The sequence below is a fragment of the Euprymna scolopes genome, chromosome 44, assembly GCF_053919585.1.
Source record: "Euprymna scolopes isolate OS-2025 chromosome 44, ASM5391958v1, whole genome shotgun sequence".
Classification (NCBI taxonomy): domain Eukaryota; kingdom Metazoa; phylum Mollusca; class Cephalopoda; order Sepiida; family Sepiolidae; genus Euprymna; species Euprymna scolopes.
Window position 1 is genome coordinate 46,947,225 of NC_136525.1, and position 18,159 is coordinate 46,965,383.

At 34.1% G+C, this 18,159-nt stretch overlaps 1 protein-coding gene across 3 annotated transcripts in view; it reads right to left on the reverse strand.

Moving 5' to 3' along the window:
- LOC145268833 (chromodomain Y-like protein 2) overlaps positions 1–17,779 on the reverse strand; it is an 89,834-nt gene extending 72,055 nt beyond the window's left edge. The window contains exon 1 of one of the 3 annotated variants that reach the window (XM_080124494.1): positions 17,625–17,779. Coding sequence is in view for 1 of the 3 variants with exons in the window: in XM_080124492.1 (XP_079980618.1) it covers positions 12,951–12,983 (33 nt within the window). In the remaining 2 variants the exon portion in view is untranslated. Of the gene's footprint in view, positions 1–12,950; positions 13,776–17,624 lie in introns of those variants that run through there. The other 2 variants (XM_080124493.1, XM_080124492.1) reach the window with 2 other exon arrangements.
- Positions 17,780–18,159: the final 380 nt, after the last annotated feature.

Here is an 18,159-nt window from a genome sequence, read left to right on the forward strand (position 1 = left end):
TGATATGGTTGATGTCATGTGACTTACTTCTTTTTTTCTTTTACATAGGCATCACCACTTATCAAGGCCAAGAGGCCACTCAAGGATAAGGGTTAAAGAGTGTTCAGTAGAAATTGGACAACATAGTAATCATTAGTAATGAAAATTTGGTAAATTTGATAACATATAGAACGGCTCATCAAGAACTTATTTACGTTAGACTGGAACACAACCACACTGTAGTCAGCCGGAAAGCAGAAGACAATTCCACAGGCGTGCAGTTCTAAGAAAGAAGCTTTGTTCATGGAATCTACGTTTAGGTTTAGGCACAGATAAAGAGTGTGGGGGGGGGGGAATTATTGATAGTGTGTACAGCTAGACGAGTGTTTCTTGTGAAAACTTGAGGCCTCCTGAAGACGAGAGCCATTCATTTCAATTGATGCCAGATGTGGATCAGATTGTTGATGATGTAAAGAGAGAAGCTTGGTTTCAGATGCATTAAAAGTAACCAGCCACTCCTTTCCCCATTCTACCACATGCTCAAGATCAGAGGAGAGAGAATTGGAGAGAACTTGGTCATTTACTGTCTTAGATGTGCTACCATAAATGGTAGTGTCGTCAGCATAAATGTCTACAAATGATGTAAGGATGTGATTTGGAAGATCATTAATGTAGATCAGGAAAAGAGTTGGGCCCAGGATGGACCCCTGAGGGACACCGGCATTAATACTGTGAGCTTCTAATTTTTGCCCCTCAACTACTACTCTTATGAACCTATCAGAAAGAAATGATTTAATAATTAAGACATTTCCAGCTATACTATAGCTAGAGATCTTGTGAAGTAAACATTCATGCCATACCCTATCAAAGGCCTTTGATATGTCAAGAGCAATTGCCCTAGAAAGGTTGCCTCCGTTGAGAGATTCACTAATCCTATGAGATATAACTATAAGCACTATATTGGTGATTTCTTTGAATGCACTCGAGAACTAGATATTTTTTCAAACAAGTCCCTATTGGTAATTTGTTAAGGTTGGTTGGTTGTTTTTGTTTTACGGCATATCAACCCTTTTCAGGTTATTTAATGCCGAATCTAAAGATTTTGAAGAAACATTTAACAGAATATATTTGTTGTTTTCAAATCAGTTTCTATTTAAACCCATAGTTGGGACCCTAACAGGTACTACCACTCCGGGTCAGAGTGGACCTGGGAGCAATAGTAATTAAAGGGTGGCTCCACACTCGCCAAAGCCCGCAAGCTCGGGCCTCACCACTGGTTATAGTTTAAGGTCATATCCAGAACCATTTGTTAAGGTAGAAATCTTAACAGTACACATTACAAGAGCTTTTCATTGTTCTTAATTTATTTTCAGCATGTAATATGTTGAATTCCATCATGTGGTTAGATCTTAAGTAAATTTGTTCTTCCAAATTAAGCTGATCCTGTATTTCAGTTAATTTACTAATTGCTAATAGAAAGCAAATTAAAGTGAGAAACTGTATTTCTGTTAGATGTAATGGTTATCTTCTTACTGACTTACAATGTATGAAAGTTATTCGAAATCACATTCTTGGACATTAGCAACCATATTTGTTCCTGAATCCTGCAAAACTAAGAAAACTTTATTGACGATTTTATATTCTTCAAAAACATTGTGCAATTCTTCACTTACTCTTGCACCACGGAATGCAACAACTTTTAAGCACAACTCTGTACCGTTCAAAGTGATTTGAAAGCCAATGACCTGTCAAACTTGGAAAGTTAGCATTATCTGTTGTACCTATTTACTATGCCTCCCCACGGGACAGAGTTAGACACCAGGGTCGTTTTTTTAACGTGGAGAAAAGGTACAAAAATAAAAATGGTCTCAGTCGTGAAGGATTTCTCCTCCACCGAAAGAGAACAAGAAATAGAAGTGCAGCATCTGAAGAACAGATGGTGTTTATTTGCTCCCCCACCGAGCAAATTAGGCACAAGGCCGATTTTTAATGTGAGGAGTGAAGGGAGGGGGAAGGGAAAAAGGGGACCAGCTCCCGAGAGGTGGGAAATGGGAGCTGGTTAATGGTCAGGCATGTGGGGTTGCTCCCACATCTGGTCTTTGCTAGTCATAGCTAGTCATAGCTTGCAGTATCTGCCGGAACAGATACTACACTGTGATCTTGACCAAAAGGCCAAGCAATGTCCAAATGTCTGTAGTTCATGAAATGTTGCTAATTTCAGTAAGAGACAGTTGAATTTTTGTTTTACTTTTGTAAATATATTGAAAATTGCTTAGCAATGAAGTACATTTTTGATCGAATGGTGTAATTTGAACAAAGTTTTGCAACAAGCCTATTAAATCCAATGTCAGATGTTAGAGAATATAGTTGCACATAATTTCTCTTACCATATAATGGATCTGTTGTGATCTGTGATCATTAATATCCCAAATTTTCTTTTAGCCAATATTGATTCTATAGTAGTTTGGTGTTTCACTGGAGGCTCGTAGTTGCTGCCACTTGTTCCTGGAATGTCTGCCCCTGAATATTCGTTGTGCTTCCTTTTCTTATTTACAATTTTTGCTTCTTTTGCACAAACCTTTCTAAGATGGTTTAATATATATAAGCCATTGTTACTGATTTGTCACCTTTTTATGTGATGGTTTGACTTAACTTGCAAGCAGCCGTATTCTTATTCTTGGGAATGCCATAAAAAAAAAAAATACTTCAACAGAAACTGGTTGCCATTATGGTTGAAGGGTGTTAATATTTAGTTAATTTTTTATGCGTTTAAATTGTTACTGATTTGTCACCTTTTTATGTGATGGTTTGCAAGCAGCCGTATTCTTATTCTTGAGAATGCCATCAAAATACTTCCAGCAGAAACTGGTTGCCATTATGGTTGACGGGTGTTAATATTTAGTTAATTTTTAATGCGTTTAAATTACTTATGTCTGATATCTAATTAGTAATTTATCTCAATAAAATATACATTATCTAAACCAGAAAAATAAAAATATATATGTAATAGTAGCTATTTACTATGCCTCCCCACGGGACAGAGTTAGACACCAGGGTCGTTTTTTAACGTGGAGAAAAGGTACAAAAATAAAAATTGTCTCAGTCGTGAAGGATTTCTCCTCCACCGAAAGAGAACAAGAAATAGAAGTGCAGCATCTGAAGAACAGATACTACACTTTGATCTTGTCCCGAAGGCCAAGATATGTAATCGTAGCAAGAGTCCGAAAACGAGGAACAAGAATATGACCGATGAAGAAGGCTTTATTTCCAGATCACACATCGTCGCAATTTACTGTATGATTCCTTAACATGAAAACTGAAAGATGAAGCAATAATTTTATTTGACAAATGATCTAAACTAAAAAAAAATAATGTTAATTAAATAGGACGAGAAAGGAGAAAATTTCCACATGTTTATATCTATATGCCTCAAAAATTTAGTGCAGTTGTAAAAGGCTATATGTTAACAGCGCATCATGTCTTATTTGATATGGTGCAGACGATGCATGTCTCTTCGGTAAATTTTCACTGGAAAGCAAAAAAGGGAGTTAACTTGTCTTCAATGCTTTTTTGGCACTTGTACAGTTTAATGAAGACATTAAAAAAATTAAAATATCGAAAAAAAAAGGTTATATTGTACGTATCCGTTTTGGACCGAAGATCTCTGAAAAAAAATTTCATTTAATTTGATCAAGTAGTTTTTTTTTTTTTTACAGCGGAAAAACACGTTCTTATGAGAGCGCGTTGAAGTCAGCCATTGTGAAATTTGCTGAAGCTAAACAACACGCCATGGGGAGATAACTCCATGTAAGGCGCCGACATTCCCTCCCCATCTTTAATTCGAGCTTTTCTTCCTAAAAATCGAACCTTTTGCTCGATATCATAAATTGTTTTTTCGCTGTAAAAAAACTACTTGATGAAATTAAATGAAAATTTTTTATCGGAGACCTTCGTTTCATAACGGATACGTGAAATATAACCTTTTTTTCAACATTTTCATTTTTTTAATGTCTTGACTAAACTGTACAAGTACCTCTTTTTCTTGATGATATAATTTGAATTACAGCCAAAAAGAAAAACAGAATTCTAAAAAAATAATTAATTTTTAAAAAGATTTAAATCATATTAAATTCCACTATTACGTGATATGAAGTTTTAAACGGAGTTTTTTTTTTTTTTATTAAAGGTTTCCAATATAAAAAAAATACATTCATATAATAGAAAATATGACTATTGTCAATGTTAAATTAGGAAATCCAGCATCAACCTCAAAAAAGTTCATTTCTGATTTGAAGATTTAGTTGTGGCAAAATTAATTTTTGCGCCTTTTTCAAAAAAAAAAAAAAAAAAAAAAAAAAAATGTACGGAGGCCTCTGATTAAAAGCCCAGTTATTCACATAATTTTTGTCAGAGAATGTTAAAATTAATTTAATACGATTAACTCTCGTCTGTGTAATTCATTAAAAAGAAATTTGTTTTACAAGAGATAAATCTTATATTTTTTATCCATTTTTTATTGTAAATTTTTATTTATTCATAAATTTCTGCATAACGCGTATAAAAATTAACGATTAACGTGTAAATGTTGGGGTTTTTTTTCTTCTTAGTTACATTGACATCATTCACATGGACTAGTTTTTGTTAATATACGCAAATTACTTTTTTGGGGGGAACTTATGCACTTATGCTAGCGTTCTAAAATAATAACATTTAGAAAGCCATTCTTAAGATGGGAAGGGGAGGGAGTTTTGTAACTATTTTTTACTTTCACCTAACAATGTGATAAAAAAATATTGTAAAACTCTAATTTAACTTGAAAATATGATTTTAAAAATAGCACGGTAACATAAGTGCATAAGCACCACGAAAAATAAAAATCATTTTAGCATACTTTTTATTTTCGCCCCCCCCCCTTTTTTTTTTTTCAATGACGACTGTTCAAATGTTAATTTTTAGACGGGAATATTCACCCGGTTGGTATTTTGTTTTCGATGATGGTCACAAAGTGTGTTTTCAATTTAGAACGTTATAATTGAAAACTTAAAAAATATTTTCCAATTTTCTTTTTAAATCTGAAAGTTAAGTTTGTAATTGATAAGATTAACGGGAATAAAGTTTTTAAAAAGTGAAAATTGTGGAATTTAGAGAGGGGAGGGCAATATCGTAGACGTCTGCTGTTTTTTTTTTAAATATGATTTTCAAATTAAATAAAAATTTTACGGTATCTTTTGTTTATCAAAATTGTTAAGTTAAAGTACAGAATAGTTAAAGCCCCTCTTGCCATGTTAAGAATGAAGAATGAGTTCCTTAAAAAATAGAGTTATTATTTCAGCACGGTCTGTATTCTGCGGAAGTACCATTAAAGTTAAACATTTATACAAAACTGGAACCTTTTAATATCAGGAACCAATTTCGGGCTTCAGGATGGTTGATATTCTGGTTTATCATATAATGATTTGAAGACTTTCTAGTAAGAATAGGAAGTTAATTGGTGCTTCTACAGAATTGGGACAAAACTTTGAAGTTGATAAATGGAGTTTTCAGATTAAAAAAAAAAAAACACAAAAAAAAAAAAAATATTTTCAACTGATTTTTGCTTTTGTCAATTCTAATAAACTAGTGGGGGTACCCAGCGTTGCCCAGGTGTTTGGAGGTGTAAAAGAAAAAAAAAAAGTTAGGATTCAGACAGGCTCAACACGGAGGCAGAAAAGAAAGTGAAAGAAAATGTGCCATCCTACCGCTACGCCACAAGGCCATAGGAAGTGAAAAGCATTCAAATTTAGCTATGTCAACCGAAAAGTTGACTTGCTAAGTGAATACGCAGGTGCAAAAAATAATCGTTGGCTGAAGGCCAATTCAGCTTTCCGCTGTTTCATTTATTTGTTTGCCCATGATGTTGGGGGACCAAGCTCCCCTGAAAAAGGGGGAGCTCTCAAATGAATAGCAATTGTCTGATATGAAGAGTATTCCGCACATTGATTAAAGCTGATTTGATTCAATTCAGTTTCCCTTTATTTATATGAAAAAGACAAACTCACTCAAAATATATGTAGAGACGATGACCGTTCGCAAATCGTAGATAAGTATATAAAAAATTCTAATTTAATAACCCCCCCCACACTCCAAGAAAAGCCTTTGCTAGACTTACAAAAGTGCGTGCAGCAGTTTTGCCTTCTTCTATAAATATAAAAGCGAAAATGTTTGTATGTGTGTGTTCGCTTTTTCTGTATGTCCGCAAAAGGACTCTTTTTTTGCGGCTTCTCGAAGCCATCGCTTATTTTTAAAATTAAATAGACGGGCGACCTCCGTTCGTAACTCGTAGATATTATGATTTCGACGTGATATAAAAATCACGTCGAAATCATCGCCCGTCTATTTAATTTGCCAGACTCTGAAACATTAAATATTCAATATTTTGGGATCGGTCGTTACTATCGCTTAGAACTGTTTATATACCCCCTAGATAATAATATCTAGGATTTGGGAACGTGGGTCGCGTCTAGATTTATTTCCGTTGATTTTTACAAAATTCTTGCTATTTCAGCCCGTCTTGTGTTCGTTCAGCTTTTTTGTATAAAACCGAAACTAATTCAAAGCTAAGAATTGTTTCCAGCAATCGCACCGGGGGAACGTCCAGTAGCAATCAGCTTTGATCAATGTGGGGACAAACTCCTTATATCAGACAATTGCTATTCAATCTCGATAATACTTTTCCTCCGCTACTTCTATTTGATCTCATTAATGAGGTCAAATAGAAGTAGCAGAGTTAACTTTTATTGCGGGCACGTGTCAATTCTGTTTTTAATACTTAAATAAATTCAAACGTGTTTCAGTTACTCTTTTTTGCTGGCCGAGCGGGTAACGTGTCAGGTTTTTTGCACACTTTATTTTCCACCTTCCCCTCAAGGTTTCGGGTTCGATCGTAACTACCTACCAAAACTTTTTTTTTTAAGCTCCCCACCCCAACACAAACACCCGGGCAACAATTTATACATATATATATATATATATATATATATATAAATAATATTTAAACAAGGTTCTTTCTTCGCTTATTCTTTTGTTTTGACCTGCCCCCCCCCCCGCCCAAAACGCACACCTCTAAACACCCGGGCAACGCCAGGTACCCCTGCTAGTCTACATTATAAATCTCACCTGTCTGTATGTATGTCTCGCAAAAACTTTCGACAGAGGCGACGAATTTTCACAAGAATCAGTATCATTTTGAAGCTCGCCCCTTCAGATGACAAATATCGAAAACTTGTCTCAAAACATTAATTCCTTCGCCCTCAACTGGGCACTTTTCTACAGGGGGGGGGGGGGAATTGCTTTTTTTAGCCAATATTTTCAAAAGTCATCCCCTCTTTTCACTTGTCTAGCCTTAATTTAAACCTACGTCACGTTTCTTTTTTTTCCTTCACGGTACGGGTTCGAGCCTGCTTGCCTACTACACCTTTTTATTTTTTTTTGCTCAACACACACCTACAAACACCCGGGCTAGTTTATATATATATATATATATATATATATATATATATAGATTACAATGGTAGCTTCCAAATTATACAGTCGAAATTACCTGAATATTACTGAATTATTTAAAAAAAAAAAAAACTTTAATCGTGTTAGGTGAAAAATTGGTGGCATCTTGTTTAAATCAAAACGGAAAATTACCTCCCTTTTAAACTTTCCTGTGTCTTACGACCGTTTTCAAATTCTATTTTTTATTTTCTTTAATAATTTTCTACCTTATCGATTTTCTGTAATTTTTGGATATGATAATCTTACAAACACAAGGAATATGTAGATACCATTGTTTTCATGCGAAATTCAGTTTTATACGAGTTACGAAATTTCGTCTCAATAGTGTAGAAGCGCCAGTTAATTTAAAAACAATATCAGTGTTTATGGTGATCGTCAAGATAGAGTCGACAGATCGATTTTTTTTTTTTCAAATATGTCGTTTTAAACAAAAACAACAGCACACACTTGTCATGTCGAAAATAGTAATATATCCAAAAATTACGAAAATCCATCGAGTAGAACAACTAATATTGTGTTTTTAGTAAAAAAAAGAAAAAAAAAAAAAAAGAAAAAAGAAGCTATCGCTATCTGCTAAAACAAAAGTTCAATCATTAACGTGGCGAAGAGAAATAAGTACTAAAAATCTTCACCCTCCTCTAGTTAAGAACGACTTTCGGAATAAACACCCCATTTTGGCCGGTGGGGGTGAAAAAAAATTTGCTTTGTCGTATGCTTCAGTTGCACGCATGCGCATTACTAACAGCTCGGTTGTGAAAACAAAATGGCTGCCATGGATTCCATTAGCTTTTCCGTTGACTAACAAATGTTTCCATATCTGGTAAAACTACTTATCAGTCCAAAATTTAACTGTGATATTCGTTGTCAGCATACCCGAAAACCTATAAAAGTCGACATTTCGAATGCGAACGGTGAGTTGTAGTTAATACAAAATATATCGATTCAAGTTTTATGGTATCTTTTGTTTATAAAATTGTGAAGTGAACGTTCTGTTCAGAATCCCCTCCGCGTGTTAAGAATGGGTTTCTAAATAACTGTTTCAGCACGGTCTGTATTCTGCAGAATACCACAATAATGTCTATTAAAAATTAACTGTTTTTAATTTTAATTTGTAAAAAGTCTCAAGTAACTCCTCGCTTCACTGAGTATCGAACCTTCAACTGTTGCCACATATGGGCAGGAACTGCTAGAAAGGACTTGTCCTGCCTTGATAGGGTTCAAAATAGACTTCGTGGCCTGGTGGGAGATGTCCTTTTCTCTTCGCTGCAAACTCTATCTCACAGAAGAGTGTTGCGAGTTTGTCTCTGCTTTATAGTTATTTTCATGGAAAGTGTTCGACTGAGCTTCCATCTATGGTCCCCCCCCTCCCCAAACTTTCACAAGAAACACTAGACTAGCTGAAAACATCATCAATAATTTTCCCCACTCTTTATCTGTGCCTAAACCTAAACATAGATTCCATGATCAAAGCTTCTTTCTTAGAACTGCACGCCTGTGGAATCGTCTTCCGTTTTCCTGCTTCCCAGCTGTCTATAATATGGTTGTCTTCAAGTCCAACGTGAACAAGTTTCTGATGAGCCGTTCCACTTAAGTTAACAAATTTACCGAACTTCCATTACTATCGATTACTATATTGTCCTTTTGACTACTCTACACTCTTTAACCCTTATCCTTAAGTGGCCGATCGGCCTTGATAAGTGGTGACGCCTATGTAAAAAAAAACCCAAAAAAACCCCATAACTTTCAAAAATTATCAATCCCTCATCGAAAGAAAGAAAATTCCGAAATGTTTTTGGTGCTAATGCAGAGAGTGATCATCCGCGCTATTTTTTAAATCGTATTTCCAAGTTTAATTAAAGTTTTATGATATGTTTTTTTTTTATTCAATTGTAAGGTTAAAGTACAGAATAGGTACAAAACACACACCCCGGCCCTCGGCCCTCCCCATGTTAAGAATTTTTTTTTTTTTTTTTTAAATAATAACGTTATTATTTCAGCACGGGTACCATTTTTTTTAATCTCTCATCGCACAGACATTTTGTTAAAATAAGAATTACACTTGTTAAAAAAAAAAACAAGAAAAATACTTGTCACGGAATGAAGATGTCATATTCCAAAAATCACGAAAACGATCAACTAGATTATTTTTGGTAAAATAAGAACATCAAAAGTTTACGATTCTTAGCGATTTTACTACTACTGTTTAAAACAAGTCTGATTTTGACCGGGACACTTCGAATCGAGTTGTCTCCCCATTATTTATTTCATCAAATTTAACCATGGCCGATGAAAACACTACAACTCACTTAGTCGTAAAATTTACTAATAATAACTGATCAAATTACGTAATTTTTGGAATATACCACCATACGTAGACTTTTCTGTATTTTCTTTTAATTATCGCCATAAGTGCCAATCTGAATAAGCAGCTAAAGTTTGAAATTAAACTTACTTTATAATTGTTATTCGGGCTAGGATCGAAGTGTAGTATCTGTTCTGAGTGATGCTCCACTTTTTTTGGTCTCGGTTAGTCGAGGAGAAATCCCTCATGACCGATACATTTTTTTTTTTAATTTTTGTTACTAACCAAAGTGGCCCTTTTTGGGGAGCTGCCCCCCCCCTATTAAAAACCGACCTTGTGTCTAACTCTGCCCTCGTGGGGAGACAAGTAAACAACAACAACAAAAAAAATTTTTTTCTAATAGGGTAATATTTTTTAAAAGAAATTAATTACCTAATCAGGTTACATAGATACACATTATATATATATTGGTATATAACTTTTCAGAAACAGGATAAACCTAGAAATAGTAAAACAAATGAAATATAGAAAGATTCTTTTATGTGTTTTTGGTATAAAAAAAAAAATTAGATTCTACCTTTTGGAGGCGATTACGCGCGAAAACTCTGAAAAGCTTGTCGAAAACAAAACAAAAGCAATGGATAGGAAATGGAAGATCAGTTTCGTAAATTTAACAGGAAAAAAAAAAATCCCTCACTTCCGAACCATTCCAACTTTTCAGAAATTTGTTTATCATTAATCCTAAGTTCGTCTGGCTAAAAATAGACCCCCCCCCCAAAAAAAAAAAGTAATAATTCATAGACGAATCATGCTATTTTATTTTTAGATAAGAGTTAAGTTTTTTTATAACATTTGATTTATTAAATTCTTAAGAAAAAGTGCAGAATAGTTAACGAAGTTCTTTTCTTCTCCTCATGTTAAGAATGGGTTTCTAAATAACACTATTTCAGCACGGCCCGTATATATATAGAGAGAGTGCTAAATGCACTTATTGATCCGCGCTATTTTTTTTTAAATAGTATTTTCAAGTTTTATTAAAGTTTTATGTGTTTTTTTTAATTAAATTGTGAAGTTAAAGTACAGAATAGCTACAAAACACCCTCTCCATGTTAAGAATGACTTTCTAAATAACGTTATTATTTCAGCACGGATCAATATATATATATATATATATATATATATACATATATATATATATATCGACCTATTTATTATTTATACCTTAAATTGTTCTGTGAAAGTATGGTATTTATGCACTTTTGCTAGCATGCTAAAACAATAAGGTTATTGTTTTGAAAGCCGCTCTTAACATGGTAGGATGCTTTGTAACTATTCTGTACTTTCGCCTAATAATTTAATAAATAAAAAAGAGGATATCGTAAATCTTAAAAATACAATTTAAAAAAAAGTACAGTACCATTAGTGCATAAGCACCGAAACTATTCCCATATTAAGAATTACTTTCTAAATAATGCTATTATTTCAACACGATCCGTAAACTGCAGAAGTAGTACCATATTTTCTTTTTCAGCTGTCCTAAAACGCTAGAATGACATGGAAATTGGGGAATTATTTTACGCTAAATTTATATTACGAAATTGACCCCCTACTTTAAATTCGAAATTTTTTTTTGTTTATTTTAATTTTTTTTCCGCCAACTTTTTCATAAGGTCCACAAAATAATAGCCTAAAAAAATAGATCCTATTTATTAATTTTTTTTAGACTGTTATTTGAAGGTATTAATCTACAATAATACCCTTCAGAAATGAATAGACATTTTTGCGATCCATATATATTGTATATAGATTGTGTTGTTTTGGCGTTTCTTCTAACATGAAAGAAATTACCTGTGCTCAATTACGTGCATAACAGTATAAATATTTTTTATTTAAAAGAAAAAACAAGAATTATAAATTAGTCTGATCGTCCATTGATACCCTCGGTTTCACGGAAAAACTGGAAACTCAGCCCGTAGCGTTACAGACTAAAGGCACCAAAGATATATCCGTTCTTCAGTCGGACTCGATGATTTAGTGTGTGTAATATAAGTTTTTTTTTTTTTACAATCAACACACATACACATTATATATATATATATATATATATATATATATATATATATATATATATATATATATTCCGTATAAAAAAAGTAAACTATGGCAAGTTGTACGTAGCTTACTTGCCATAAGTATATACATATTTTTATGCTAGTGTGCTGTGTGCACTTATTGATCCGCGCAATTTTTTAAATAGTATTTTCACGTTTAATCAAAGGTTTGCGATGTCCTGTTTTTTTTTCTTTTTCCCCCAAATTGTAGGGTTAAAGTACAGAATAGTTACAAAACATCCCCTCCCCATGTTAGGAATGGCTTTCTAAATAACGTTATTATTTTAGCACGGATCAATAAGTTCCCTAGTACCATATATATATATATATATATATATATATATATTTTACTCGTGAATTGAGGGTCGTTGCAACAAATACGAAAAAGAATGTATGCATAAAAGTTATTTCAGTAAGTGGTATAATATACGGGTATATATATATATATATATATATATATATATACACTCACGGTTTTCTTTTTGTTGGGGGGGGGGGCAAAGTTACCAGGAGTTTAGATATATACACATAAGTTTGCTTTATATATACACACTTAAATAAGCAAAAATAAATTAAAAGAAAAAAAAAAAAACTAACAAAAAATATAAAGAAAAAAAATTAATTTTCAAGTAATCACCAAAGGTTAAAAAAAATAACCATTTCGAACAAAACTTACTAATATTATAGTTTAATTAACTAATACTAACTTATATTATTTAACCCTTAAATGTGAAAATAATAAAGTGTTCGGGTCGTTTTTTTTTGTTTTGTTTTTTTTCTGAGAGGTTAATTGTATCGAAAGTCCGACGAAAAACTATTATATTTTTAATCGGGCTTAGCGCTAAAGCCAAGCACCTGGTGATGTGAGCATTTTTTTTTTTTTTAATTGTTCGTTTTAGGTCAAAAATATATATATATAACTGTACATATATTCTGATTTGTTTACCGTTTTATTATTTCTTCTTTCCTTTTTTTTTTCTTTATTTTTTTATATACTTTTTTTTTGGTTTACTTACCTCGTACGTAGCACCTCCGCCTTTTACCGCCATGACGTTGTACTGATGGCCACCATAACAACACTGAACGTTAAACTGACTCACTCTCTCTACAGCCTTACGTTTTCTCTCCGCTCTTCCCTTTTCCCCTCCGTGTTTAATCCATCTAAAAAGCCCGCTTACTCTCCTACCACTACTACTCTAAGCTTCTCCTCCCGCTTTTTTTTTCCTTTCTGCCTCCTAAATTTAACACCCTCTCTCTTTGTCTCATGCAACACTCTCAACGATATCGCTCACTCTCTCTTTGTTTCAGTAAACTCTCCCTGCGGCTTCTACTCTGTCTTTGTTACTTGCAAAATCTGCTCCTCTCTCATTGTTCAATCTACCTCTCACTCCAAAGTCTCCTCTCTCTTTGTTCCATGTATCGCTTCCTTCGATATCTCCCTCTCTGTCTTTGTTCCATGTATCTCTTACTTCAATATCTCCCCCTCTGTGTTTGTTTTATGTAACTCTCTCTGAGATATCTCCCCCTCTGTCTTTGTCACATTTACTCTCCCTCCGACATATACTCTCTCTTTGTTTCACGTAAGCCGCCCCCTCTCTTTGTTTAATTTCTTTCCCTCCAATATAACCTTCTCTGTATTTGTTCACTGGATCTCTCCCACGTACGCATCCCTCTGTTTGTTTCATGTATCTCTCACTCATACACCTCCCCTCTCTCTTTGGTCCATGTAACTTTCGCTCTGCTATCTCCTCCTCTGTTTTGTCCTATCAAACTCTCCCTCTGACATCTACTCCGTCTTTGTTACATGCGCCTCTCTATTCAATCTCTCCTCCTCTGTCTTTGTTCAATGTATCTCTTACTCTGCCATCTCCTCTCTCTTTGTCTCACGTATATCCCTCTGTCTTTGTCGCATATATCTCTCCCTCCGACATCTCCTCCCTTTTTGATTCATGTGACTCTCCATGCCAACCCCCCTCTCTGATTACTATTTATTTTTTTCTCTCTCTCCAGTACCTCCTCCTCAGTCTTCGTACTATGTAGTCCCCCTCTCTATATCTCATGTATCTCTTCTCTGCTTCCCCCTTTATTTTCTACTACAACGTAATTCCCACTACTCCTTTATTCATCCATTCTTCTTCTTATTGCCTTTTTAAGCCGCGAACTTTCATTCATTCCAGTTTTACTTCCTAATTTCGACCTAATTTAGCGAATTCAACCTAATTTTAAAAAATGCAAAAAAAAAAAAAAAAAGAAAACATGGTGCTTTTGTATTTTAGTAACGAAAAAAATATTAAATTTTAATTAAAACCAATAGTACCTACGTAATTTTCAGGTCTCAAATAGTAACATATCTAACAATTACGAAAAACGATACGGTAGAAAATTAATCATTCATGAAGAAAGACATTTGTAAAATCTAGCGATTTGCTTTCGAAATCTACCGATTTAAATCGGAGAGTTAACAGGGGAGGTAATTAAGTTTTCAATTTCTTGGAACTCATGCCAATTTCGGAAACGTAATTTTGTAAAGTTTTGGAAACAGTAAAAAGGAATTTTTTAACCAATTTATAAATTGCTTAACCACAGCAGATGTGCTTATAGTTGTATCTCATAGGATTAGTGAATCTCTCGACGGAGGCAACCTTTCTAGGGCAATTGCTCTTGACATATCAAAGGCCTTTGATAGGGTATGGCATGAATGTTTACTTCACAAGATCTCTAGCTATGGTAAAGCTGGAAATGTCTTCTCAATTATTAAATCATTTCTTTCTGACAGGGTCATAATAGTAGTAGTTGATGGGCAAAAATCAGAAGCTCACAGTATTAATGCTGGAGTCCCTCAGGGGTCCATCCTGGGCCCAACTCTTTTCCTGATCTACATTAATGATCTTCCAAATCACATCCTTACATCATTTGTAGACATTTATGCTGATGACACTACCATCTATGGTAGCACATCTAAGACAGTAAACGACCAGGTTCTCTCCGATTATCTCTCTTCTGATCTTAAGCACGTGGTAGAATGGGGAAAGGTGTGGCTGGTTACTTTTAATGCATCTAAAACCAAGCTTCTATCTTTATATCATCAACGTTCTGATCCCTATCTGGCATCAGTTGAAATGAATGGCTCTCGTCTTGAGGAGACCAAGTTTTGACAAGCTTCTGGGCTTGACCTTTACTCTTGATCTTAAATGGAACACGTACATCAAATCTGTTGCCAAGGCCGCTGGAAAAATGGTGGGATCCTTCTATCAATCCAGTAGATACCTCACTGCTGATGCAATTCTCTATCTATATAAGAGCCAGGTACGTCCAAGGATGGAATACTGTTGCCACATCTGGGCAGGAGCTGCTAGAAAGGACTTGTCCTACCTTGATAGAGTTCAAAATAGACTTTGTAGCCTCGTAGGGGATGTCCTTTTCTCTTCCCTGCAACCTCTATCTCACAGAAGAGATATTGCGAGTTTGTCTCTGCTGTATCGTTATTTTCATGGAAAGTGTTCGACTGAGCTTCAGTCTATGGTCCCCCCCCTCGCCAAACTTTCACAAGAAACACTCGTCTAGCTGAAAACACTGTCAATAATTCCCCCCCACTCTTTATCTGTGTGCCTAAACCTAAACATAGATTCCATGAACAAAGCTTCTTTCTTAGAACTGCACACCTGTGGAATTGTTTTCCATTTTCCTGCTTTCCAGCTGACTACAATATGGTTGTCTTCAAGTCTAATGCAAACAAGTTCTTGATGAGCCGGGCGGTCCACTTGTTAACAAATTTACCGAATTTCCATTACTAACGATTACTATATTGTCCAATTTCTACTGTGGACTCTTTAACCCTCATCCTCGAGTGGCCTCTTGGCCTTGATAAGTGGTGATGCCTATGTAAAAAAAAAAACCCCACGTGACTCAATATGTCGGCACTTCTTGGGCGTTGAGTTCCATGGCGACCAGCAGAACGGGTTTCGGAATAAACACCATTTGGGGCGGGGGGATGAAAAAATATTTGCAAAAGTTAACTGATATTTGTCAGCATACCCATCAGCAAATACTATTAAAAAAAAAAAGTCGATAAAAGTCGTCATTTAAAAAGAAATTTAAAAACAAGTGTCTGTAAAAGTGACACATTATTAATAAATGTTTAGTAACTTTGTTCTTTTAATATTCATAAAGAGTAAAACTTTTTTTTTTTTCAAAATAAATAAATAAATGTAAATGTGACAAATTTAGTTACTACGTCAACGTCAGTAAATAAAAAATGTTACGTGCGGGGCTAAGGGAGAGCGACCATTATTTTTTTCTGCTGATCGCCATGGAACTCAACGCACAAGGAGTACCCAATATGTCTTACCCAGCATGTAACTTTATCTGTTTAAAAACAGGAACTGTTTTTCACAAATAATTAATTTTCTAACTTTCCGTTTTTCGTAATTGTTGGATATGTTACTATTTGAGGCCTGGCATCAGATACCATTTGCTTAACTTGAAATTCAATATCTTTTTCGTTATTATAATATAGAATCACCAAAAAGTCTTTGCGATGTACATACCCGTAACGCAACGGCCGCCGCAACGGAACGAAAATGTTCATATTCCAAAAATCACGTAATTTGTTCGAGTAGTTTTAAATAAAGCTATTTATATAAAAAAATAATTGTTAAGCAAATTAAAGTGATTAATGTAAAATCAATAGCATTACAAGAGTGATTTCGCAAGTTTTAAATGTGGATTTAAATCTGGCCTTTTTTTTTTCAAGATGGCGACGCGCCGACGCGATACAATCCCTATTTATTCCTTAATAAATTTATACTTTCTTAGTTAAATAAAACTAATTGATCAATTTACGTGATTTTTGAAATATGACATCTTCGTTCCGTGACGCGTATGTACATCATAAAGATTTTTCTGTATTTTTTAAAAAAATTTTTTATTGGATTTAATTTTAAGAGCCGCGAATTCTTTTTATTTGGATTGGAATGACTATTTTCGTAATATTGAAAGCTCGTGCCTGCCTAAGGCAACCGAATGTAACTGTTGGGGTTGTATTACTATACTAAAAAAATAAAATACTGTTAGAAACTGTTACCGTAACAATAGGCTGGCATATATTCGGTGTGTTTTTAACAGTATTTTGTGTATTTTTTTTTAGTTTTAACTCATTTTTCCAAACTTACCGTGTTTTAACTCATTTTCCCAAACTTACCGCCATTTGCGATTTTCCAATACATCGGTAAACATTGTATGTTTTTCGAGCTGAATAAACATGTTACATTAAATAAAAACACTAAAACATTATCCAGTTAGGCAGAAAAGTAACTTATCTTGCGTTTTATAACATTTGTTATGCATTTGTTTTTTGACAACTTTTTCGAGTAATACAAACCCACAACGCATTTCAGGTGAAAACATTATTGCGCACTTACGTGTCATTGCGAACTTAGTAACGACTCCAAAACTTGCGGAAAATGAACCCGTAGAAAAATAATTACAAGTAAAAATAGAATTTATCGAATTATCAAGTTTTAACGTATGGAAGAGCTGTGCGACTAATTCAGTATGACAAACTGACTTATCTCCCTTAACTTAAATTAAGAATCCGCCATTTTAAAACAGAACGTAAGGTACTTGTACAGTTTAATAAAGACATTTAAAAAAATGAAAATATTGAAAAAAAAAAGTTATGTTGCACGTACCTGTTATGGATTGAAGTTCTCAGAAAAAAATTTCACTTAGTTTGATCTAAGTATTTTTTATTTTTATTTTTTTTTTTTACAGCGGAAAAACAATTTTGAAGACAGCGAGCTGAAGGTAGCCATGTTTGAATTCTTTGACCACGAGAAAGAGAGGGGAGAGTGCCATGAGGAGATAACTCAGTGTAAAGCGCCGTCTCCCCCCCCCCCAGCTCCATGTTTAAATAGGGTAAAACTTGCGGAATGTGCGCTGTTTTACAGCTGTTATTAAAAATGGAACGGAAAGTGGATTTGTATTACTGTACATATAGATTCGAAAAAGTTGCCAAAAAACAAATATATAACAAATAAATGGGGTTTGTATTACTGTACACATAGATTCGAAAAAGTTGTCAAAAAACAAATATATGACAAATAAATGTTATCAAAGGCAAGATAAGTTACTTTTCTACCAAACTGGATATATTTTTTGTGTTTTTATTCAATGTAACATATTTATTCAGCTCGAAAAACATGCAGTGTTTACCGATGTATTGGA